This window comes from Sinocyclocheilus grahami, unplaced genomic scaffold (genome assembly GCF_001515645.1).
Source record: "Sinocyclocheilus grahami isolate Dianchi unplaced genomic scaffold, SAMN03320097.WGS_v1.1 scaffold1193.1, whole genome shotgun sequence".
Classification (NCBI taxonomy): Eukaryota; Metazoa; Chordata; class Actinopteri; order Cypriniformes; family Cyprinidae; genus Sinocyclocheilus; species Sinocyclocheilus grahami.
The window spans coordinates 366,169-390,462 of record NW_015506372.1 but is presented as its reverse complement, the minus strand read 5'-3'; the positions used below and the strand labels follow the sequence as shown (position 1 = coordinate 390,462).

At 36.4% G+C, this 24,294-nt stretch overlaps 1 protein-coding gene across 1 annotated transcript in view; it reads right to left on the bottom strand.

Annotated features, from left to right (window-relative positions):
• LOC107567871 (parathyroid hormone/parathyroid hormone-related peptide receptor-like) overlaps window positions 1-24,294 on the bottom strand; it is a 69,329-nt gene continuing 45,035 nt past the window's right edge. The window contains exons 3-10 of the mRNA XM_016253645.1: window positions 15,328-15,438; window positions 13,590-13,714; window positions 9,654-9,748; window positions 3,854-4,040; window positions 1,463-1,616; window positions 711-771; window positions 402-468; window positions 1-99 (exon numbers count right to left, since the gene is read on the bottom strand). Coding sequence (XP_016109131.1) covers window positions 1-99; window positions 402-468; window positions 711-771; window positions 1,463-1,616; window positions 3,854-4,040; window positions 9,654-9,748; window positions 13,590-13,714; window positions 15,328-15,438 — 899 coding nt within the window. The remainder of the gene's footprint in view (window positions 100-401; window positions 469-710; window positions 772-1,462; window positions 1,617-3,853; window positions 4,041-9,653; window positions 9,749-13,589; window positions 13,715-15,327; window positions 15,439-24,294) is intronic.

Genomic DNA, 24,294 nt, shown 5'->3' with positions numbered 1-24,294 from the left:
TTACCTATACTGTTGTCTGGTGTCACATCTTCCTGCATTTGTTTCTCTAAGTTTTGTTGCCAAGACTCGGATTATATTCAGGAACAACAAAAAATTAACCTTTGGGGGAAAAGTATATGCACTTATTAATGCATCATAATTAAGACATATCTAATAGGCACATGACATAACTGCATTAACAAATTATTCTTACAGTGTATTCATGGAACTGGCTGACAAATAAATATAATATTTGCAATTTACTTGAGACACATGAATGAATCATATGAAGCTCAACAGAACTAACAGTCAAATTTGTACACACTTGACTGTATTTATACTAAACTTTTTATCTAAAGAATTCTGTCTAAATAAGTGTCTACTTATGAATTTCTTTCTTATTGTTATTTATGTAAACTTACAACAATTGCTGTCAAAATAGGGATCTGCACAATCCATTTCAGGTTTCCTGCGCTTAAATCCCAGCACCTGTAGATCATAAACCAGATGAGAGAAAGCTCAATCCAGACATCCTATTAATATTTAATAGATCGTATACAAAGATACTGTGTTTTATTTTCTAGAGTCTTTTGCAAAACATCCTGCATGTGCATACATTATTTACCATGTAGAGAATATTGTATTTGTTCCGCAGGCTGAATTAATATTGCATTCCTGTATAAATGCACACGTGGCAATATTGGCAAACAGTTTGAAGCACAAACACTTACTCAGTGTCAGCAAGAGTGGCTCTCACGCTGGCCCAGATGGTTACAAACATTGCAGGAACACCTGTTTAATGAAACCTTTAGTGACCTTCACTTTCAAATTGCTACATACAGAAGTGCTTTTTAGATGAATAAACTAAGTTTATTTGTTCTTGTATTGCAAATAATAATAATAATAATAATAAATGAATTAAACATTTTGTTTGTTTGTTTGTTTCGTGGTGGTGGTGAAAATGCTGGCAAAGCATTTATATATAAACCTGAAGTACTGGCCCAGCAGAAAAAAACACAACAAATAACATCAACAACAAAACCCTATAGTTGAGCCCTGGCTCTGCAACACTGGTTTAAGCAACAGAGAAGTGGTTTAGCTCCACAGCATCCACATTGTATGCGCTGTGCATGTACATCTTTTCCGCACAGTGTGTACAATGCAGGAGCCGTGGAGTCCAAATTAAATCCACAAATGCAGACACATTTGCTGTTGTCTCTAAGAGATATAGCGCATGTCACTGTGCTGCACTGGAAACAATTAGCAATACCTCAAAGTAACTCTTGCCATTGTTCAAGAGTAAAATTAAAAATCTGTTTGATATACAAATTGACAGCTAATTTAAATTAACTGGAGAAGATGTCCACTGAAAGCACTGATTAAATATTTTGGATGATTTGGTGTCTGTAGCCAGAAGCCGAATAATTATGTCCTAGTGTTGTGTTTTGGGCATGAGTCTACATGAAGAAGATTGTTTACTCACCCCAGCCAATCAGAGTAAAGCCCCAAAGGTACTTCCTGTCTGAGAAGAAGGTCATGAAGATAAGGCTGTGCAGGTACAGGCCTTCCACCAGAATCCAGTAATAATTAGTCGCCAAGAAGTACAAGAAGAGAGTGACAGCCACCTTGCATCCAATCTTAAAGGGTAAAGTAAAATCGATTCAGCACATATTGATTAGAAGCATGTGTTCCAATTTCACCTTCATTAGGTTTTGAGTTACAAGCTATATGTAACTTGACTCACCCTCAAAAATCGACATTTGTAGTTTATATACAAGGACAATTTAAAACAAGCTTTGCAAGAAAATGTGAGAGGTTGCCTCTGAGATGAGGAAACAAGACGTGGCGTCAGTAGCCAGAGCTATGGAAAACAACCTTTCTCCAAAAAAGTCTTGTTGAATCACGCCAGTGTCTCACACTGACCAACGGCATTCAAGCACGCCAAATGGAGGCAGCTCTCAGCCTATATAAAGTACGCCAAATCCTCAGAATCTTTTGATTGAGGAATAACTGGTGAGCTCTACTCGAGTACAGTAACACAGACAGCAAATGCAATGTCTCATTCCCTCATCTCTGGGAAGTGAGGTTACGAGAGTAACCAGAGACTGTCCTTTTTGACTTTGGTTCATTGCATCGATAGCTGATCATATGATCATCACGCTGCATTATCAGTGTAGAACTGACCCAGCTCACAGAGTGGTGTCTTGGAAGAATATTTTACATGAAACATTGAGGTGGTGGCAACTGCCAACACCATACAGAAGTTGCACAAGCATCAGTGGTTAAGCAGCCGGCCACTCGTCATAATATTATAGTATAAGCAGAATTGCAGCAGCATTACTGGTGCACATCAATTATAACATGGACTACAGCAACACAGGCATCTTTATATACAGTTAACAGTGGTGGCTTCCCAATGAAAGGAAGCCTGCCAAGCACCAGGAGCTAGTTGAAGAGTGCAGGAGGCCGGGCTGGCAAACTTTTTAGGGCAGCCACTCTGCAAAGTGTTTACACTACTAGGCATCACTGGGAAGGCAAAGAGAAAGGCTATCAGATCTGCAACCGAAGCCACAGGGAAAGCCACTAGGTGGCTTTGGATTAAGAAGGCAGAACCATGGGCAAATGCTGCTGGGACGCAGGCCTGGGTCTGATAAACTCCGGCCGGGTCGCCTAGGCGAGGGAATATGATGTTGAATGACCCGAAACACCCAATGACCGCAGGATACATCACTGATGATGTGCACTAGCTCATCTGCATGATTAATCTTTCACTAGTGCTCATTATTATTATAGAAAGCAACATCAGATCACTGGTGCCCAATAAGCACAACATAAGGCAACGAAACAGTCCTTAAGAAAGGTCTGTGTGTTTGCACAGTGTCGCCTCTCATTAGGCCATCAACAGCTAATTGTCAAGGCAGTTCAGTGTGCAGACTTCACCCATTCCCTGTGGGGAAAGTGTTGCAATAGGCCTCACACGGGGGAACCAAAATGTTGTGGTTCTCACACATGACAGAAAATTTATGTTATGAGTTTTGGTCACACTTTAGTTAAGGTGTCCAGTCCTCAGTCTACATCTGAATGAGAAAGATTCTGAGGATATGGCATTGGCACCACTTTACATTCAAGAGAACTTTATTGTCACACCAGCCATATACAAGTATAAAGATGGGGTGAAATGCCATTTCTCTAAGGCTCGTGGTGCAATATTTTCAGCTGACATATTAAAACATTTAATGGTCACACTTTAGTTTGGGGACCAGTTCTCACTATTAACTACGACTTTTGATCAGTGATGTGCAAGACGGCATTAAAACATTTGTTCAAATATTTGGCACACTCCAATGCCATTGGCCAGTGTGAGACACTGGTGTGATTCAATAAGGCATCAGAATTTTGGGAAAATGGTGTTCCCTATAGCGCCAGCTACTGACGCAATGCAGAGTGAACCTCAATCGAAAGGGATCTGGGCGGCTGCCGGTTACTGGTCCAAGTCAAAAGGGCATACCCTCAAATATTTATCATATCCTGGTCTCTGGATATGGCTTGGGACCCATATTCATGCCAAATTAGAATATCCATAATCCTTCCTGTTACTGGGTATGAGTAACTACCATAGTTACTATAATAGTCTTAATTATAATGTTTAATTAAAAAGGAAATTAATTTAATCCACATTAAGCTTAATTGAAAACTCTGTTTCCTGGTTACGCATATATGTGGAAATTACAGGAGCATCTTAGTGGCACGTCAACAACAAATGGCTTCAGAGGATAGCGATGCTCCCAAACTACTACTATGGCAACAACACAGTGTGGGATTTCTCTGCTATGGACTTCACTGTTAGATATGATTGTATGTTTGCTGCACTTACAAACTTGGTTTTGTTGGCAGGAGGGGCTTCTGTGATGGATTTGAGATCCTCCACAGTGATACGCTCCATTTCCTGCAGCGCGGCACCCGAGTACAACACCACGTCTTTCACAAATATACTAATGGCCCTCAACATGAACGATACAAACAGGTGCATGTGGATGTAGTTTCTGGTGCAGTGTAGCCGCCTGAAAAATAAAAGATACAAAAGAGAAATGAGGTCAAACAAGGGTAATTAGTCGTGAACAGTGTGAGGTATCAAAGTACATGAACAGACCAGAATGTTGCAGATTAGTACCGTGCAATAGCAGATACTTGGAGCTGTGTGAGTGTGTGTGTGTGTGTGTTTAGCTGCTCTCCAATGCCCTTTCACAGAGGCTAGAAGAACAATACTCATCTTAATTAGAGCCAGATGAGTCTGCTGCTGACTGTAACACATTATTTGGATTTAAAATGGTCAGAAAGCACAAATGTTGAAAATGTAGGGCTCAAAATGTAAGCTATAAAAACAAAATTGCAAGCATGTGTTACCCAAATTCCCTTAAGGTTTGTCTACACTCTCTCAAACTAGTTTGACCGGAGCAAGTCTATTAAGTAAAAGCTCCTCCAGATTTTTTTGCAGTCCTCTGAAAGAAATGACGTTGCAGCCTGAAGTGATATTTACATTACAGCTGTCAATAGGTAAAAATCTACACAAATCCCTATATTATAAATATATTTGTATAGTTATATTATATAGATAGTTTGCCCTTCACCCACCTCTACCTAAATCTATACCAATAATATAAAAACATTATAATTTAATGCATAGTTAACTAATAATACATATGTAAATATGCACAGTGACAAATATTTTAGTTGTAATATACTATTGTATGGATATTTTCAACTCAATTCAGTATTCAATGAACCTAAAATGACTAATTTGTACATTTCTTCAGATGTGTAAAGAAGTTTGCGTTTTAGATGCTGCCAACATATCCATCCTGTATGTTTCAGTGTTTATGCTAACGTATAAAACAATATGTGTGCTAGAATCAAATGCATACTGTATGTTTATTCATGAGATCACATTAGACATCGGAGCTAATGTCATAGGGAACTTTTGTCTCAAAAGGTCAACTAAAAGATTACAGGCACCTAAATGTCTGCACTAAAATGCCCCCTTCATTCAACACAGATAGCAATCAATAGCAAACAAGATCAACTCATGAGAATGACAGATCAATTTGTGCTATAAGAGTACAATTTCAAAAATCTGTAATAATTGTGGGTCCAACACCAGACAATCACCACAAACTGTGTGATATTTTAAAGTTAACATGGAATCAAAATTAATTGTCCTTATTATTATGATTGTTGGTATGATTTACTGAGTGTTCTGAGGGGTTGCTAGTTGTCGAAATATACCTGAATTGATGATAACCATGATATTTACATATTCTTTTCATGTTAATACTACAGAGTACAGATATGACAATATTGTAAACAATCAATATTGTAAACAGGAAGTGCAGATCAGCAGTAAGTGCAAAAGCATGTAATACTACCAATAAGACTTTAAGACTTTACCAATAAGACCAAGTCATTTGATTGCTGCTCTTTTCATACTAAACAACCGTCACTTTGAATAATCTTCTCTCAGATAACGGCTTTTATAATTCAGAGCATTCGTCACTCACGTGAACAAGCACCGTTAAGCATCTGATTTTGTACTTTTGATGGCAATGTCTATTGGCCACGATAATTGTGAAGTGAAAATCTGACATAAAGAGAGCCCTAGATGACTGCATAATGATTTATAAAAAATATTTTTTGTCACGCTCAGAAAAACTTTTTCTTTTAAATATTTTGTTTCCATGACTTTTCCAGGCCTGGAAAACATATTTGAAATGCAATAATATTTCTAGATTTTCCACAGCTGTGAGAACCCTGTACTAGAGTGCAGTTAGCTGGTTGGGTAACACTTTACATTAGGAAACATTAGTCAGTGTTAACTAGTTGCTTATTAGCATGCATATTACTAGCATATTGGCTGTTTATTAGTACTTATAAAGCACATATTAATGCCTTATTCTGCATCATCATATTCTAGATCCCTTAACCCTACCCAATACCTAAACATAACTACAACTACTTCTACCTTATTTACTATCAATAATCAGCAGATTATGAGTTAACTGAGGGATAATTCTCAACTAATAGTGAGTACATGTTCCCTAATGTAAAGTGTTACAGAAAGTTCTAGGAGAAATTACATTAAGAAAAGTTGATTTCAAATTAGGGATATATATATATATATATAAAACAGTCAACCAAGGCCATAACCAGGTCAAATTTGTTTTATAAAATACAAAGAAATAGAAAGGTGAAGGAAATTATAGGTCTAATTCTAGTTGGAAATTTGCAAATAATATATATTTTTTAAATATGCACACATTAACTATTATTTGTATGCCCAGTGTGTAGAAAATGCCAAACGTTTCTTGTCTCGTCACATTTATTTAGGAATGATTTTCAATTCAAAATTTGATGTATTTTGAAATTTGAGTAAAAAGAAAATATCACTGGCTATTACTGTCAGTCGTTTAACATTTCTATCATAATACAGTTGTCAAATATGAAATGTTTTACTACTTCCATCTTACCTCAGATTCTTTCAACCTTAAAACTGATGCTTTGCACTGGAATTCACGCTCTGCTTCGGTGAACCGTAAACCCCGCCTACTTTCATTTGATTGGCCATTCTAATCATTTTGACATTGACGAGAGTTACATTGGCTAAAAATGTAACTTTTAAACCTTTTTGTCATCCTAACAATAAACTGAGCCATAAAATTGTCATTTTCTTTTGTGATCAGCATCCATTCCTATTTTTGTTAATTCAGAGAAAAATCTGAGTTATTTCTTACTAATACTCTGAAAATGCACAGTTCAGGTGTTCAGTTCGGTCTCTTCTGCAGCCAAGCACGTTAAAATATGAAACCTTTCGGGTTTATTTTTGTTATTCCGCTCTCTCCTCTGGAGAGGTTTAGAGCGGCTGTGTCGGAATCGCTTGCCTGCTCGTCATTAGACTAACTGCTGTTTAACCACCGTCCCATTGGGAACTATTGATCGGGAAGCTCAGGAGAGCTGATCCGTGTAGAGCCTGGCTTCCCGAAGCGTGCCTCAAACACTGGAGCTAATGTTTGAGAGTCACCGTGCCGCATGACTGATGTCCTGGAGCACATGCACCTGAGACCATACTACTGACACTGTGAGCGCAGAGCATGGAAACGCTGGCAGTGGATCAGCAACAGCCCAAACGAGCCCTTATTAAAGTCATTTTCCTGACCTGCATTTCCTGGTGCCCAAGCAGTGAGCTGGCTCTTAAGAGCACGGAGCACAGGAGCCGAGTCAAGCTAATCTTGGCACCTGTCAGCAGCTCGTTCCGCACACGACCCGAATAAGCCCACTGGATAAATAACGAAGGAAACCTCTTTGCATTAATTAATAATGAAAACCGAACGACTGAACGCAAACGTAATAAATGCACTCATATTTCTTCATACTGAAAAAGGGCCAGTACACACGCTGGGAGAAATATTAGAGAAACATTCATTTGATGCAGTTCATTTGGAAAACGTTCATAGTTCATCATTCACTGTCACTGTAATTTACAAATTATTAATGTTACGCTTACTAATCAATAATTGTTTTATTAGCGTACTCATTGTGTCTTAGCTATAACAACGTGATCTCATGAGTATCTGAATGTATTTTATGTAACACACAATCACTTACGTTTGCATCGACACGAACACATACAGTCAGTGCTGGGTAGTAATTGATTACATTTGTATTATGTAATCAGAAATGTAGTACTTGGAATTAGATTACATTATGTTTTAAATGCTCATAATCAGATTACACTTACTTTTAATCCCTGAAGTAATGTAATCTTTAAAGCATTTCATGATTAAATTTTTTTATAACACTAATCCCATTCATACTTTTGCGTTCAACGACAATAAATAATGTCAAGTTATTCAAATCTTTAAACAAGTTAGGTCTTAAGTAATCTAAAAGTAGTCAGAATACATGACCTAAAATGAGTAATCTAAATTACATTACTGACGACAATTGTCATCATGTAATTTGTAATCAGGAGCAGACTACAATTTGTAAATAACCTACCCAGCACTGCATTCAGTATTTGCATATTTACGTAATTATTGTCACTGTACAATTTTCTGCCGATTAAATTTTTAACATTTGTAATATTATATATAGTACTCACTATTAATGCAATTAGCTTGTAATAAATGTTATCGTTTTTAATTTAGTATTTTCCATGGACTAATCTAAAGTGAGAATTATTAACTCTGGATAACCATTAAAAACTTCGGTAACACTTCTTATGAAGCCCGTATTTATAATACATTATAGGAGTATTCTTAAGGCATTATAATGAATGCATAATGCATGATAAAAAAAACCTTATAATATGTTGTATCATCTCATGAGTAATCATAACAACAGTTTTAATGCATTATACTATTTACTTATTTGTGGTTATAGTTTTTAAGATTATGATGATTTATAATACACAGTGAACACAATGCATCCACTTAACTCACAATGGATTATAATTCCCATAGTTATAATGAGCTATTTAAAGAGTAATAATTCATTGATTACTGTGACAAAGAATGAAGGACTCACTATTTGTACATAACGTATTAATTTATTGAGACAGCAGTTTATAAACTATGCATTAACTACAAACTAATAGTTTGCATCTGATTTGTGCTTTGTTACTGTATACTTAAAAGAAAGTGTTACCAAAATGGGTTTTACAAATGATTTACACGAAAAATTGTTCTGATCATGTTTCATGGCCATAAAAGCACACATCAACGCAACTTGAAAAACCAAAAAAATGACTCAAAGTCATTTAGTTTATTGTAAATCATTTCTACTTCAAAGCAATATGTAAACATCGGCAGCTAGCAGACAGTCAGCTGGACTCCTTGATAAATGCATCTAAACTAGACAAAGTCTACATGTGGATATCATAAAACTTGCATCAAGTAAACAAATCTAGATGTCAGCAAAATGGGGCATGTATGTTGTATTTAGATTGTAGAAGAGCCCTGATTAAGACCAATTTCACACATTTGTGGTGTTTAAGCAATGCTAATTTATTTGCCCATATTGACAGGTTGCAATATTTAAGCAGCAAATGTTGTGAAGGAAAAGCAACACTGCAAGAAGAGTTTTGGCACTGAACCTCTGCTCCGTGTCACATGCTAAACTGTATGCACTGTAGCTCTATTTATCATCGAGTTATGGAAGTCTGTTTCCGTCACTGAATAAAAAAAAAATTTAAAAAGACAATTGTGACATTTTATCTCACAATTCTGACTTTTTTATCGCAATTGCAAGCTTACATCTCACAATTCTGACTTTTTCTCAGCATTATATTTATAAAAAAGTATAATTTATGGCCGTAAATCGCTCAATTTTCTGCAGCATAGTTGTGTTATGCAACACTTGTAGTGTTAAAAGCTTGCAGGCATGCTACATGCTGTTGGCAAGTTTTATGCAAGAACTCTATGGAAAATTTTAATAAAACAGACAATGCTGGAATAGTTTATGCATACACGTCTTGTTTGATATGATATTTTTGTCCAGGCAATATCATTTCTGCACAGCCTCCAGACTGAGGAAAGAGCCCTTAAAATGGCTTTTTTAGATTCTTCATTGTGAAGGGTTTCGTCAATCCTTTCTGTGAAAACAAGGAGGTGGGTTTTTCTCACCGAAAGTATCCTAGGATGAATGTCGCCACCATAAGTGATCCCAGAGAGATGGAGTAGCCCACCGTGTAGATCAGGTAAAGTCTGTCAAAAACCTCCTGAGAATAAAGACAAAAATAAGAAAGTGAGAACAAGAGCTAACAAATAACAGCGCCAGTAACAGAGCAGGCTGTAGGTCTTGGTGTTTAAGCAAATTAGAATGGTTGTATAAAACAGACAAGTAATCTAATCATATATTGAACATTTATTAGGGCTGACAATTGAAAAATAAATAAATAAATAAAATTGATATTAATAATAATAAATGATATAAAGTAGCTGCAATTAGCAGTGATGCCAGTACATTTTGTATTTCATCATCTTTATCATTATTTATTTTTAACTATGCGAATGCATACTTTGTTTGTTTGGTACATTTTAATTTGCAATATTTGGTAAATTAGTCATAATTTGTCAGTAATGCTGTAACATAAAAGTAACTCTGTTATTTGTCATTCAGGAAAAAAAAAATGGCCAAAACATATTTTAAATAAATGCTAAAAACAGTGAAGCTTAAATAAATATATTTTTGAAAGTGAAATCATATTAAGCTTCAACCTACATACAGTGGGTATAGAAAATAATCACCCCTTTAAAATAATCACATTTTGTTGCTTTGCAAATGAAGATGGACACAGTTTTTGTTTTATCCAGCTGTATTTACAAGTGAAAGATTTAACATGTCATAACCCCCTCCTAAAAATGACTTGTAAACTCAATCAGGTGTAGCTAATTACCAACTCTGAAGCAGTTGTAGGAATTTATGACAAAGACTCATAACATGTTTTTAAAAGACACATTATCTTCTATTTTTCTTTAGACTAGTTCAAAATCTGGAAACTTAAACTTTTTTCTTCATCTCAACGCAGTATATTATGACCATGTCTGAAACAGTCCCAGTTTCTTTATGTTTACTGCTATTTACACCACTTGAAAACACATGCCAGCACTGTCAAATTTCTGTTAGGGCTTAAAAGCTCAAGTATTTGCATCTTTTGGTGTATAAATGAAAGCAGAGCTGCTAAAGAAATTACCAATCGAATCTCTGCCTTCGGCAGTTTTTCCGCCAGAATCACAACTGTTTATTTGGAGAGCAAGCTGACACCCGGTGACTAAGGTGTCTGCTCACGGCCTCTTGTCTTGAAGTTCAGAGAACCGACAAAAGCTGAGCGGTGAGCAGCCACACTTTCAACTGCGATTACTTCGTGCTGTAGGCAGCCGAGTAACTTCACATCGCGACCGCACTGACTGAGCGAGCTGGATCAGTGATATGCATTAGAGGAGAGCAATCTGGCGCTGATACAACAAGAGATTTGTCAGCTGTTAACATTTAGCATGAGAGGCGATGGCCAAACCAGCGTCGTGTTTGTGCCGTCGAGTCGCTGCACTCCAAAGCATTTCATTTGCATGGATGAATTTGTCATTAACTTCAGAAGTGGCTCTTGAGAGTTGGGAAGCAAAAAGGCATGACCTCAAAATATAGATCTCTAGACTTCATTACAGATCAAAGGAAAATATTTTCCAAAAAAGTGGCAAATAAAAACTTTAACCATAGAAACCATAATTGACTATTTGAACAAATTATTTTTGTGCGGTGAGCAACCAAGGATCTGAAAAGCTAATCTGAAAAGTCTTTGTGACAGAATCGCTATGAATAAATTGATCCAGAACTCCTCATCTACTCACACCTGTTAACAAATGAACAAATCAGATGAGCGATACACATAACAGAAAATGTCTGAACTGAATTTCAGCAAATCACCTTAATGATCCACTTCATCGGAACATCCAAATAATTCGGGGAAGTCGTGGCCTAATGGTTAGATAGTCGGACTCGTAACCCAAAGGTTGTGGGTTCGAGTCTCGTACAGGCAGGGATTGTAGGTGGGGGGAGTGAATGTACAGCGCTCTCTCCCACCTTCAATACCACGTAGGGTTCAGCTAATGTGAATTCCTCATCTAAATGATACATAGTTAAGCCCACAGCTCAGCTCTTTGCCCATCTACACCAAAATGAAAAGCACAGATGAGAGAAACAAATCGAAACAAAACTAAACAAACAAAAGACTTCAGTGTTAACGTTGATGACTAATGAACTGTGTTCACACAATGTGGTTTGACCTTTAAAGGAGTAAGAAAGAAAGTCTTCTCATGTTGTTCCAAGTCTGCATGTCTTCTAAAGCCACGATAGCTTTGAGTAAGGACCAAATCAAAATTTAAACAACTAAGGGAGGAATTTATTGATCAGTTGCAACACTTTTTGCACACAAATACCTGCATCGTATTCACAAAACACCTGCAATCCAGTTCAGCATGCATAATGTTGAAAATGTGCTGCGTCTTCGGTTTTTAAATCTCTCTACACACACACGCATGCCTTTTCTACGTAAATTATGCTCATTAACTGACGTTTACCTCCTCCACTTACGTTGGGACTTATTTTTGTTGCATTAACTGAAACTGGGCATCAGATGTTTAGTTCACAGTACTAGAATCAGGGCAGTAGATGTTGAAAATAAGTACTATTTTATTGTTTTTTGTCAAGGAAAAAAATAAAGATCTTTTAGAGTTGAATGTTCATTTGTGCTTGACATTTAAAAGAGTTTCTGTAGGTTTTTGTGGTTATCATTGTGCTGAAGAGCAGAGTCTGTGTTTAGTTTGTGGGCAGCTCCATGATTAAAGACTATAGTGTGTGTTACTGCTCTCAAGGAGCAATTGCTGTGCTAATGTTAGTACAGTGACAAGTAACTTACGTATTTGTTGAATTTGCATTCTTTGTTATGTACGTTATCTACACAGACTCTTAACATTATTGAACATCAACCACTAACAGGCTTTTCAGTTTATTCAAAAATTATATACTTGAATATACTGGAAACTAATGAATAGGAATATAACGGAGCTGATATAACTAAAAAATATTGCCTAAGTTCAGCTAATAGTTTACAGTAACTTTTAGCTGTGCTGTAACATGAGTGTAAAACAAACACACAGAATCTACTAAAAGTAACAATTTGAACTCAATCTGTTTGGTTTGATTTCATCCCATGTTGAGTAAAGAGAACCTAACTTTAACAGCTATTAACACACTAAATTAGGTCTAACTAACATTTCTTAATGCATTAATTATTAACTAATTACTTATAAAAAGTAGTATAGATATCTTAATCATCAATAGGGAACTGTTCTACTAATTAAATAATCAATATGATTAATTAAACATTACACTGAAAAAAATATTTCTGTGGTTACACAAAATTCATTTATCTTAATTTTTTATTTAAATGAAGTCAATGTTTATGAAGTCAATGTTTTATTATTATTATTATTATTATTATTATTATATCAGCTCAAGTTAATTTACTAGTTTTCAGCTTATTTCAAGTCTGTAATTTTGAGTAAATGGAAAAAAAAACGTGTTTATTTTAAATATTTAATGGTTAGTTAGTTGTACATTTAAAAGAGTCTCTGTAGTTAACATAATGCATTGAACTAAGAAGTTATTTGTTAACGCACTAATATTAGCACAGTTGTTGTTTATTGAGTGAAGCAACAGAAGTAACTGGAGCCAAGTGTTTGAGAGAAAGGATATTTCAAAAGAATATAATTTCAGTCATTGTCCAGGTACATTTCCATGCATTGCATCCATTTATATGTTTGTTTGCTTCAATGTTATTTGCCCAGTGCAAGCGGCCTGATCTACATAAAACAAAATTTTAGCAGACACCATGAGGAATATAACATGAGACATAAACTAATACATTCTGAATTAATCAGCAAATTATCAGAATGTTCAGTTTTGGGTAATGGTACATTAAATCAAATTTACATATTTAAAATGCTTGTGTATGCAAATTTGACTATAGTTGATGACAGCAACTGTAAGGTCGAAGGCCTTACCCTCTCTTGGTCCGGATTATAATGGGGGAGGAATTTGGCACACTCGCTGTAATTAGCCCAGGTTTTGTTGTTATTTGACGCCAGCTCCCAGGTCCCATTGATGTCACAGCGCCGGTAAGCATGTCCTGTGGATACAGCACAAACATACTCTAACAAAGCAATCGTGTCTTGACTTAGGACATGCATGCATTGATTTCTCATTCAGACAGACAGGGTAGAGCTATGGTCAATGTTTGCTGCCATCATCAAAAAGTGCTACAAATGTGGACAAAATTATTGATAAAAGGAATACAATTTAAAAAAATGCAACTGCGGACAGATTTGAGTAAGATGTCCAATTAGTGCTTTCGTATGTAGTGTAATTAATAGATCTCTAAAGCACTACTGCAAACACTGCTTAGCAAGGAAGCTTGTTTGGAAAGCAGTTTGAACCATGATGCAAAATCTGTCAGTACAACTGTTAGAGAACTTCACCTATTAAAACAGTGTGTTCAATTATTGCGTTAAATCAAGAATCAACAAAGTACAACCAAATACATATAAAAAAAACTTTTATGGAAAGTAATATGTTGGGTGCTCTTTGTCTCAAAAGTATGTGAGTTTTAGAGATTCTTCAGCCTTCTAGGATATTCAGTTCAATATTTATGTATTTCCTTCGAAGTGGTTTATAAAGGTTTTTTTTTCTTTATTTTTTTGAGGAATCTTGAAACAGCAATTATAGATAGAGACATATACAGTACAAATATAGTTAAAATAATCATGACATGCTGGTCACACTGATTTCAACTAAATGAACCTATAGTAGAATATTGAATTTGATTCAAGTATTTCGGTGACACTTTAGTTTGGGGACCCATTCTCACTATTAACTATTAACTATGACTTTGCTTCAAAAAACTCCTATTTTTCTGCTTATTAATCGTCAGTAAGGTAGTTGTTATTTTTAGGAATGGGGTGGATGAAGAGGTAGTAACTTAACAACATTTATTCCTTTTCAAAAAAGTAAGATGACAGGGCCAGTTTTGATAAAGAAAGCCTAATTTTCAAGCCTAATTTAATTTGACAAAACAGCTTAAACCCAGATATAAGGAAGTTAAAATAGCACGGTTACATCACTTTTGCATTCATTAACACTATCGGTTGGGTTTGGTGTAGGGGGAATGTTATTTTCCAACACGATAGATCATTGTCCTTTTAGGGACACTCCCCAGACATTTGAATTCTGAACCACTGCAATACGTGCCTGTACCAATGTAATAAAAACGTTGCCATGGTCACGTACTGAACGTGCGTTTTCATTTTGAAACTGTCACAAAAGTTGTAGTAAAGTACGTAATATCTGTGTTGCAGAAAAGTCGCCACAAGCACATATTTCCAATGAGCCTGGGCTGCTTTGTATTGTTTTCTCCCTTGGATTATTTGCTCATAGTTACTGTACTTGTCACTTTGGCATGGGCTAAATTAATAAATGAAGTTAGGAACAGCACGACTAGATCTCAGTTCACCGTCTAGGTACACAATATATCTGATTTATGAAAACACACCCTGTTTTTGTTGTGAATACAAGTCAAGTCAAATATTCCAAAATGTTTGTCTGAAAGACAAGAAAAAAATTTGGAGCGATTCTGGAGGGGGCAGCTTCCAAATTTGTGAATGCTGAAGGTTGTCCATTATTGTCAAGGGGTTGCCATGTGCATTAGACACGTATTTAGTCACAGGTCAGTGGCTGCAAGCTCACCTTTGTGGTTGAAGTCATATATGTACTCCGGGCAGGCAGTGGACACCATCCTTCCAGGAAGACCCTCGGGCCAGCAAACGATGCCATCCCACTCCGGCATGCAGTAACCCTCTATAACATAAAGCAGGATTGACATTTAGATGTCGAACTCCACTCTTCCAGAACCTGCACCACCCACCCACTCCAGCAAAACATGAATAACCTCCTCCACAATCTGTGGACAGAGTCAGAGAGGATCCAGTGTAGCTGTCAGAAGGCTTATTTGCCACTTTGACACATTTAGCTGAGTGAGAGTGCTACAATCTCTATTATTCTATCTGCTCGACATACTCAGACAGAACAGAAAGTGTCAATCACTGCAACAATGCATAGCTTTCAATGCATTGTTATCAGGTTTGCCCTTTACGTGCATGTTTCTATTGTAGTTTAAAGCCAATGTGAAACAGCATTCATAACTTATTTTTCTTCAGTAATCTGATGTGAAACAGGATTTTAAAAAAATCCACTGAGAATTAACTGGATCATGAAAAGTGGTCCAATACCAGAATGAATCCTGGGTTAAAACAGTAAGATGTATTTGTTTCTGGAAAGTTGTTACAATTATTACATTTTCTTGTTAAAGTTATTACATTTTGATACAAGATCATAAGGACATTTTTTCATTGTGCACAAACACAAACAAATAGGGTACATTTCAATTTTGTGTTGACTTTAAAGACACAGCTTCAACAAAAGCCCATTTTGTGTAGCCTCAAATTTTATACTCTTATTTCCACCTGGTAATGAGATGCATTGATTTGATCACAAGTGGTCAGCCGAGACGCACACTGTTCTCACCTAGTATTAAATGCATTTCAAAAGCATCTCTTGTGACCACTTCTGTTCGTATCCTTGAGACACTCCAGTCTAATTTAGACAAACTCAACATTTCTTTTTGGGGAACAGAGAGTGTGGCACACAAATACTATTGACTGAACAAAGCCATGTTACATGGATTATGAGTCTTTGGAAAAGGAAACGAATGAATAGGGTGAAAAAGCAGCTGCATTTTCAACTGTAATCTGTGCGTTTTGGTAGAATGCAGCCAAGTCTGAATCATTTGTTTTGGTGCACTTTATTACAATGATTATGTATTTATTCAGTAAGTGGAGGTGGTCATTTGTGGCTGTTTGAATGCATTCGACCACACAAGTGACTACACTACAAAAGCAATCTGGTTGAATGTAGGGATATGCGAGACTAGTCGACTAGCCGATTAAACGTAACTGCTGCTGCTAGTCAACATTGGAAATACTAGTCGACTATTAAAAATTTCGTCATTCTAATGCTAAGTTTTAAAAAGAATACATTATTTTGAAAAGTGGATATCTAGAGCGGAAAACAAATACATTTAATTTCACCTCAGACCTTGCATGCATGCATTTTCTTTCTTTTCTGTTACCTGCTGCGGGCTCGGAGAAATGTCCACTAGGAAGACGAGCAAGCTGTGGGAGCATATTTACCAGTTTAGAGGGGGAAACATTGATGAAAAAACTTTCTTCAGTAAGATTTTGTTGACATTTTTTCATCTAATATCCATCTCCAAATTTCCTTTTAAACGTCAGTGAAATTAGTCGTAGTGCTAACTCTTTCCCCGCTAGCATTTTTTGTAAAAGTTGCAAGCTACCACCAGCAAATTTGATAATTTTCACAAAAGTTTAATGGCCCCCAGAATATATTGTTGTATGAATATCTGAACATGCAATATGCCAAAACAAAGAACAGAGCCTCTGCTTTTAAAAAAAACAAACAAACAAAAAATCCTTGCTCTAGCTTCATGCAATCTTTTTTTATCAGCACCTGAATGTGGGCAAGCTTCATGAAAAAACAATGTTTTGAACAAGAATCTGAGAAAATCATGTTTTTTGTAAATTTTATTTGGTAATGTTAGGCAGTTTTGATTTATATGCTGTTTAATGTTTGATGAGTGTGTTATTTTACATATGCATCTGCTTACATTCGCGATCGCATGTTTCTGCTTCTACTTCACTGTGTTTTGATCCAGATGTTCAATACTCTTTTAGAAGATGTGTAATAGCACCTCCTACCATATAACAGTGAAAACACGGAAAGCCGGAAAATTCTGTCAATGGTGGGAAAGAGTTAAATGTGTTTTCGACAATGGACTAAACCAAAATGCTTTAGACCCCATTTACACCTGTATTTATACTTATACAGTATACTTATACATATATGATGTTACATTATACATACAGTACTATGGATGTGCCTGAAGCTGAATACCTTATTCGGAAAGGCACATAAAATGAATAATGCATTCAACGGAGCCCCTAAACGGACCTGGTTAGGCTTGCTGCGGTAGTCAGTGTTACACAGTGTTCGGGCATACTGTAGACAAATTACATCATCAAAGTGTGGACTCAGAGGGCCCACAGAGTATGCATGATCGCAAATTTAAAGTTGAAAGTGAGCGCAAATTCAAAGATGATTTTTAATACCCTGCATACTGCCCCTTTCACACAGTAATACCAGTAAATTGCTGTAAAAATGACCAGAATTAATTTACCGGTAAATACAAAATTTCAAATTACCGGTAAATTCTGTGACGTCATTGACCAGAAATGACCTCTAAATGGCTGTGAATCCCGGTGTTGTGTTTGTAAACATGGAGTGGTTTACGCGGTCAGTGCTTCTATTGATGTTTTTATTTTTGTGTTAAAGTTCACATTCATGCAGCTGCTTTTTGCCCAAAGACATCGCATTCGACGACTTCAAACCGGACTACGCAGTGCGGAGTAAATGCGTCATCTGCGTCAGAATGTTCTGATTGGCCCAGAGTAGATGTCTTACGTGAGCGCATTCTGAACTCGTACGTGCTCATACCGGTAATCTTCATTCTGCGTTCACATAGAGCAGATTACCTGTAATTTACTGGTAATGTTACGTCTCATACCGGTAAATTGCCGGAATTAATTTACTGGTATTTTTTGAAAAGGTCCTGTTCACACATGATCTCTTAACGGAAATTTACCGGTAATTTACCAGTAAAGTCTGTATGTGTGAAAGGGGCTGTAGAGACTCCCTGATGCCCGCAAATTATATACAGTATAATTACCCAACTATATAATTGCGAGAGAATGCAAAAGCATTGAAATATATTTTTTCCTCCCATCTTAATTTTTTTTCGATCACCATGTATCTTTAGGAGCTCCGTAGAATGCATTGTTCATTTTCCGTGCCTTTCTGAATACAGTGTTTGGCTTCAGGCACATCCCAAAACAGTCAATTATATCTGATTATAATTAGATATGTAATGATATTGTTGACCATATCCCTACTTTAATAGCAGCAAATGTGAATATAGTAGAGTTTTGCCGAATTTCATGTAAGTACACAAATACATTTTATCAAAAGCATCTTAATTGTATAATGTAACTAGGTATCTTTAACTAATATACAAAGTCAGACTGTCTTTGCATTTTGAGATTTCAAGTTCAGTGCGAGTCTGTCATTGATTTGAGTTCTGCACTTCTATTATAATCAATGACTACAATGCTTACTGAATTTCTTATTTACATTGCGTTTGTACTGTGTTAGTTATGATGAAAGCATTCGTAAGAGTGCATACATTAACCGTGAGATCATTGCATTCAACAAACATGACTGTGATCGGCTACAATGCTCAGCACTGCAACCTTTTATGGGAGTAGATCTAAATACATTATTATAATCAACACTTTTCATTCGTAGTTAATCTTGGCAGGTGTAAAAGTTTTCAGAAGAGATCCAAGTATAATACTGATTTTATATGTAAAGATGCCAGCTAATCATAGCAGTGGGTCTTTACATTGAAGTCTTAAAAGAGATCCATCCATTTAAACAGTGTTCAAATCTGAGGACTAGAATCGGGGTAGAAAATGCCCTTTATTTCTATGATGGCAGTTTTTGATGTACAGTACAAGCATTATAAGTGCACCTCAAAAAAACATTATAAAAATGCAGTTCATGAAATGTATTGTTTCACTCAGAATTATGAAAAATTATAGGTCTATGTGGGATGACTACAAGCTAATAATACTACACTTTGAGCTAGCACTGTAAAGTTAATGATAGATTATGTATAATTACATATAGAGTCTTTAGTCTTTAGCCTTAGTTTTATCACCCCTTGGAATGATTTATTTCTGCACTTTCTGCAATTACAATTAGTTGATTGCACTTTATTGTGACAATCACTTCTAATTACACATGTGACACCATCTTTAAAACTTCAGCATATACAGCAAAATCTCTTTCAACTGCTTAACTGAAACACATTGCAAACTTTTATCTTTAACTTTATCTTTTTTCTTTGTTTCACAGCCTTTGGACTGTCCCACCAGGCTCTGACCCCTGGTTTTTCGTCTGTGGATTGCCTGCTTATTTACGACCTCTGTCTGTCATCGACAAGTCCTGCTTCAGTCCCTAAAGTTTCCTCAGCATCTGACTTTCGACCGCTCTGCCTGCCTGATTATCGCCCTTTCTGCGGTCAACAGTTCGCTATCTGGACTGATCACCTGGTTTCGATTCTTGCTTGGCCCTCACTCTCTTTCAGTTATTTCTATTATGATAACTTTCTGAATAGTTTAGCATGGTAATGGGTATAACAATATTAATGCATTTGATCTTGGCAGAATAGATATGCTATGCATGCTACTGCTGCTGTTGATTATTGCTGTTGCAGAGCAAGTATGGAGACTTGCTACTGCGAATAAATCCACAGACACGCTCCTGTGAGCATGTAATACATTTAATAACCCATAGCACATCTAGACAGGCGGTGCTGGGGGAGGTGGAGGGTTTATGATTCAGAAAAAAACTGAATCAAACCATTTAACTGTTGAGCAGCAATCTCATTGCCTGCAGAAGCAACTATGATTGCAAACTGGCAGAAAATTTCCAGTAAATTTCTGGAAACTTTCAAAAATTCTGGCAAGTTTCCAGAAAAGTATTAGAAATGGTCTGTCCCTTTGCAACCCTAGATGCAACAGAGACCAATCAGCTTGCGCCATGTACTAAATGACAGCTAGTAGATTGTAGAGGTTGTAAAGGATCACTCTATCACCCTGCACCCATCTGCACAAGACTGAACTAGATAGTTCTATCATGACAGCTCTCAGAATAGTTTAGCATGGTAATGGATGTGACAGTTTTAATGTATTAGGTTGTGGAGGAATAGATCTGCTGTTCATGCTGATGCTATTATTGTAAGAGACTTGCCAATACATACAAAGACAAGCTGCTGCTGCACAAATTGCATACATGAAAATACTCCCCAACAAAGCAGGAGACAAAATAAAATGAAAAATACAAGTCAATATACATACATGCTGCTCTGAGTTTATAAAACAAGCTGCAATAGACAAGCATATATCCTCACACGTGGACTGGCAGTAAACAGGACAGAACAGGATAATATATAGCCCTCCAAACAAGCAGATCTATTGCCAAGACATATGTACTGTTGCTGCTCCGACAAGCAAAGAGAACTGCATAAATGCTACACTCTTTGAAAATAAGGTACAAAGCTGTTTTTGGGTGAACTATCCCTTTAAGGACCTTACAGTCTGCGCCATCTAGAGTTTCATGACAGAACTAGATATTTATACTAAGTAAAGCTTTGGTTGAGAATTATCTCACTCTTGGGTCCTCTCTCCCCACAGAAATGCTTTTTTTGTTTTTTCCACATTTTCTTGGCAATGCTAGCATTTCTGGCTTTTCTTTCAGTTGCTGTTATTGAAACCAGCTGCCCCCAACTTGCCACAAATAGCTAGTTAAGGATAAATCTCGGCGTATGGCTTTACTGCAGATTCATTATTTTCCTATGCCTGTAATTAAAGATTTTCAGAGGGAAAATCAAAGCATATGATGGAGCACATTTTATATGCCTGGAGACCAGCTTGTCAATTTTTTTGCGAATGCAATTAAAGGAGAGTTTCAGACAAAAGGCCTGTTTTGCAGGACGCTTGTCCTGGAGGGAGTGTGCCATGTGTGTTTCACATTTTCAAAATAACAATAGCCAAATGCTGAGGCTTTCGTCTTATATATAGAGCATTAAGCCACAGACCGTCTCAAATAGCCCAGTGGTTTCAGATGTAACTCCACAAAGAAACATCACATATATAATTTCCCCAAATCCAAGGTTATGAGGAAGCTATCATCGTATCTGATGAGGTTGTGGCTATTGATGATGTCATTTGGGGTTTCTGAATAATATTTATCTTCTTGCCTCCTTCTCGCATGAGATTCGGAGCGCCTGGCCTGAATTTTGCTGGCGTTTTGATATATGAAAGCTTTTATAGCAATCTGGTGGAGTTATTTTACACCCAACCGCAAAGTTTGAGCGATTTTCACACACAGGCCAGAGAGTCTCAGGGCTTGAGGAAGCCACATCCCTGCACTGTGCGACCCGGGCTGAAACCTCAGTGTCTCTCTGAATGAGAACCTTGTTCATGCCCCGCCATGGAGACTTGGTCTTAACCAAAGCACAAACGTGCAATAATAACATATAAGAGCTTTGCAGTGCAGCAAGCTCTGAGGCCTGGCCTTGACTTGAGGTTGGGCTCCGCCACCTCCAGCCTGCACTAGAATAGATAAACCGACTCAGCTAGCTATTTGCTGAGCAAACAATCTGAGATACACACGACGACGCAATGGTCTAATAATAGTTAGCTCAACGGTTTGTGGAGAATGCCACATAAATTGCACATAAAACATCAAGGGTGGTCTCACAAAGACATGGTCAGGGACGAGGCAAGACCATTGCTGAATCAATCCTCGTGTCTTTCCTCACTCAGCAAGACTGAGGGATGTAGCGGGCAGCCGTTTCCTTTTCTCAAAAATAGACTTGTTTTTACTGCTACTACTGTAGGAAATCTCCTTAATGTGCTATGACATGCATTTATTGTACTTGGGCCAGAAATGTCTTTGGCGATTCCTCTCAAAAGCAAGAGAACATTGAACATTGCCTCTATGGTGACGAAGAGAAAGACAGTGACGAGCGGTTAGCGCATCATTTGAGACAAAAGGGAAGGGAAATTCATCCATGCAATTCATCATGTTCTCCATGCTAAATGCTGTTAAAATCCCAGATTTATGATACTGAGATGATAACACTGACATGATGATATCACCTGCTTTTAAAGACCTTGAGAAAATGTATTGCAGTAATTTCAGAATAGAACATAAAAATGCACATAAAAATGATAATAGGACTAACAAGGATGTCTATGTTGATGAAAAGGAAATATCTTTTTAAAATCTAGATTGAAAACTAAATTGGTTTTATTTGTTTTTGAAAAACTTTCCCACACCCTTGAAACATTTCAAATGGTAATACAAATTTTCATTAAACCTTGTATTTACAAATGCAACAAACTTAATTCTTTTCAAATTAGCTTTCAAACACTTAGTTTTTTTTTTTTGTAATTACGCCACTTTAACAAAACCAAGAACGTCACACGTTTTTGGCAATAACTCCTGAACCATTCACAGACTTACTAATGAACAAATTTAATATCGATTGATATTTCATTTCCATCATGAAAAAATGTTAACCACGTTGAATTTTTTATACAAACCTACATGTAAAAACCTACATTTTTTCCCCCAAATATCAATAATTATTCATATCAATAATTATCAAAATAAATGTTGAAATTTTGATTAATCTCTGTGAAATCATACCAAAACATGCCACAGCTATCATGTTTTTCATGCACGTACTATAAATGGTTCAGTTGATAGAGCTCCTCATTCAGAATTTTCCCTCAAGAACCACTCAAGTAAGTCAAATTATTTAATATTTGCAATGAATAAAAAAAAAACATGCTTTTGCGATCCAGCTCTAGGTTATTTCTCAACCTCAAGTGAACCTCTGGACTACCTAGGTCAATATTTATCAAAATGTTGAACTTTATTATTTGGGTGGCTATAACAGGGTCTTTAAAAAATATATGGATGTGACCAAGTTTACCCTAATCCCTATACTTCTTGTTAAACAATACATATCTTTTTAAACATCTTAAAACACTTGAACCCCTACAGTTGCTGCTTGCTGCTTCTTTCTTTCAATTTTTAAAAAATTAATTAATAGATCTGGATAAAAAAATAAAAAAAACCTAATTGACCCAAATACAAAATGCATTGCAACCATTACCAGTCACATCTGGTCTCAGCACTTCAGAAACAGCAAAAAGACATCCTGCACACTCTGTCTCAGAGGTTATACGCTTAGCCTAATTTCTTTTGCTGTTCTATGATCAGAAAGACATGTGCACCCTTCCAAAAGGGGTCAGAAAACAGCCACCAGAAAGAGCGCAGAGTCATCAGGTAAACAGGTCAGATCTGACTCACCCACCCAACACAGGGCCGAGAGCAAAGGCCAGATTGCAGGAAATCTCACCCAAGATCCCGCACAAATAACATCACTTCACATTAGTGGGATGCTTTGAACAGATTTGATCATTTAACTTTTCTTCACGATTTAACATTGCAGTTGAGCTATGCTATTACTTGACTGTATGAAACTTACAGGAAATTGGATTTGTTTTTAAATTCTCTAAACAGTGGATCTGAATGCAATTATTGAACATCCTGAACAAACAAAAGGATTTCTAAGAATACAATAGGTGTGTTTACATTCACTAATTTTGTCAATCCAACTGAATCCAAGATTTCAGATTCTGGAAGTTTTGTTTATATGAACTTCATTTTTGCCTTGATGACATATCTAAAAAAAAATTTAAAAAACAAAAGCTGCCATATACGCATATATTTCATGCATTTTTTCCTTTTGATCAACATATTTTAGGTCTACATCTCCCTGAAATTTAATTTGGATCACACATATTTGGATCGATACATGATTGTTTACATGGACTTTTCAGTCTGATTGAACCATCAATGTGATATATATATATATATATA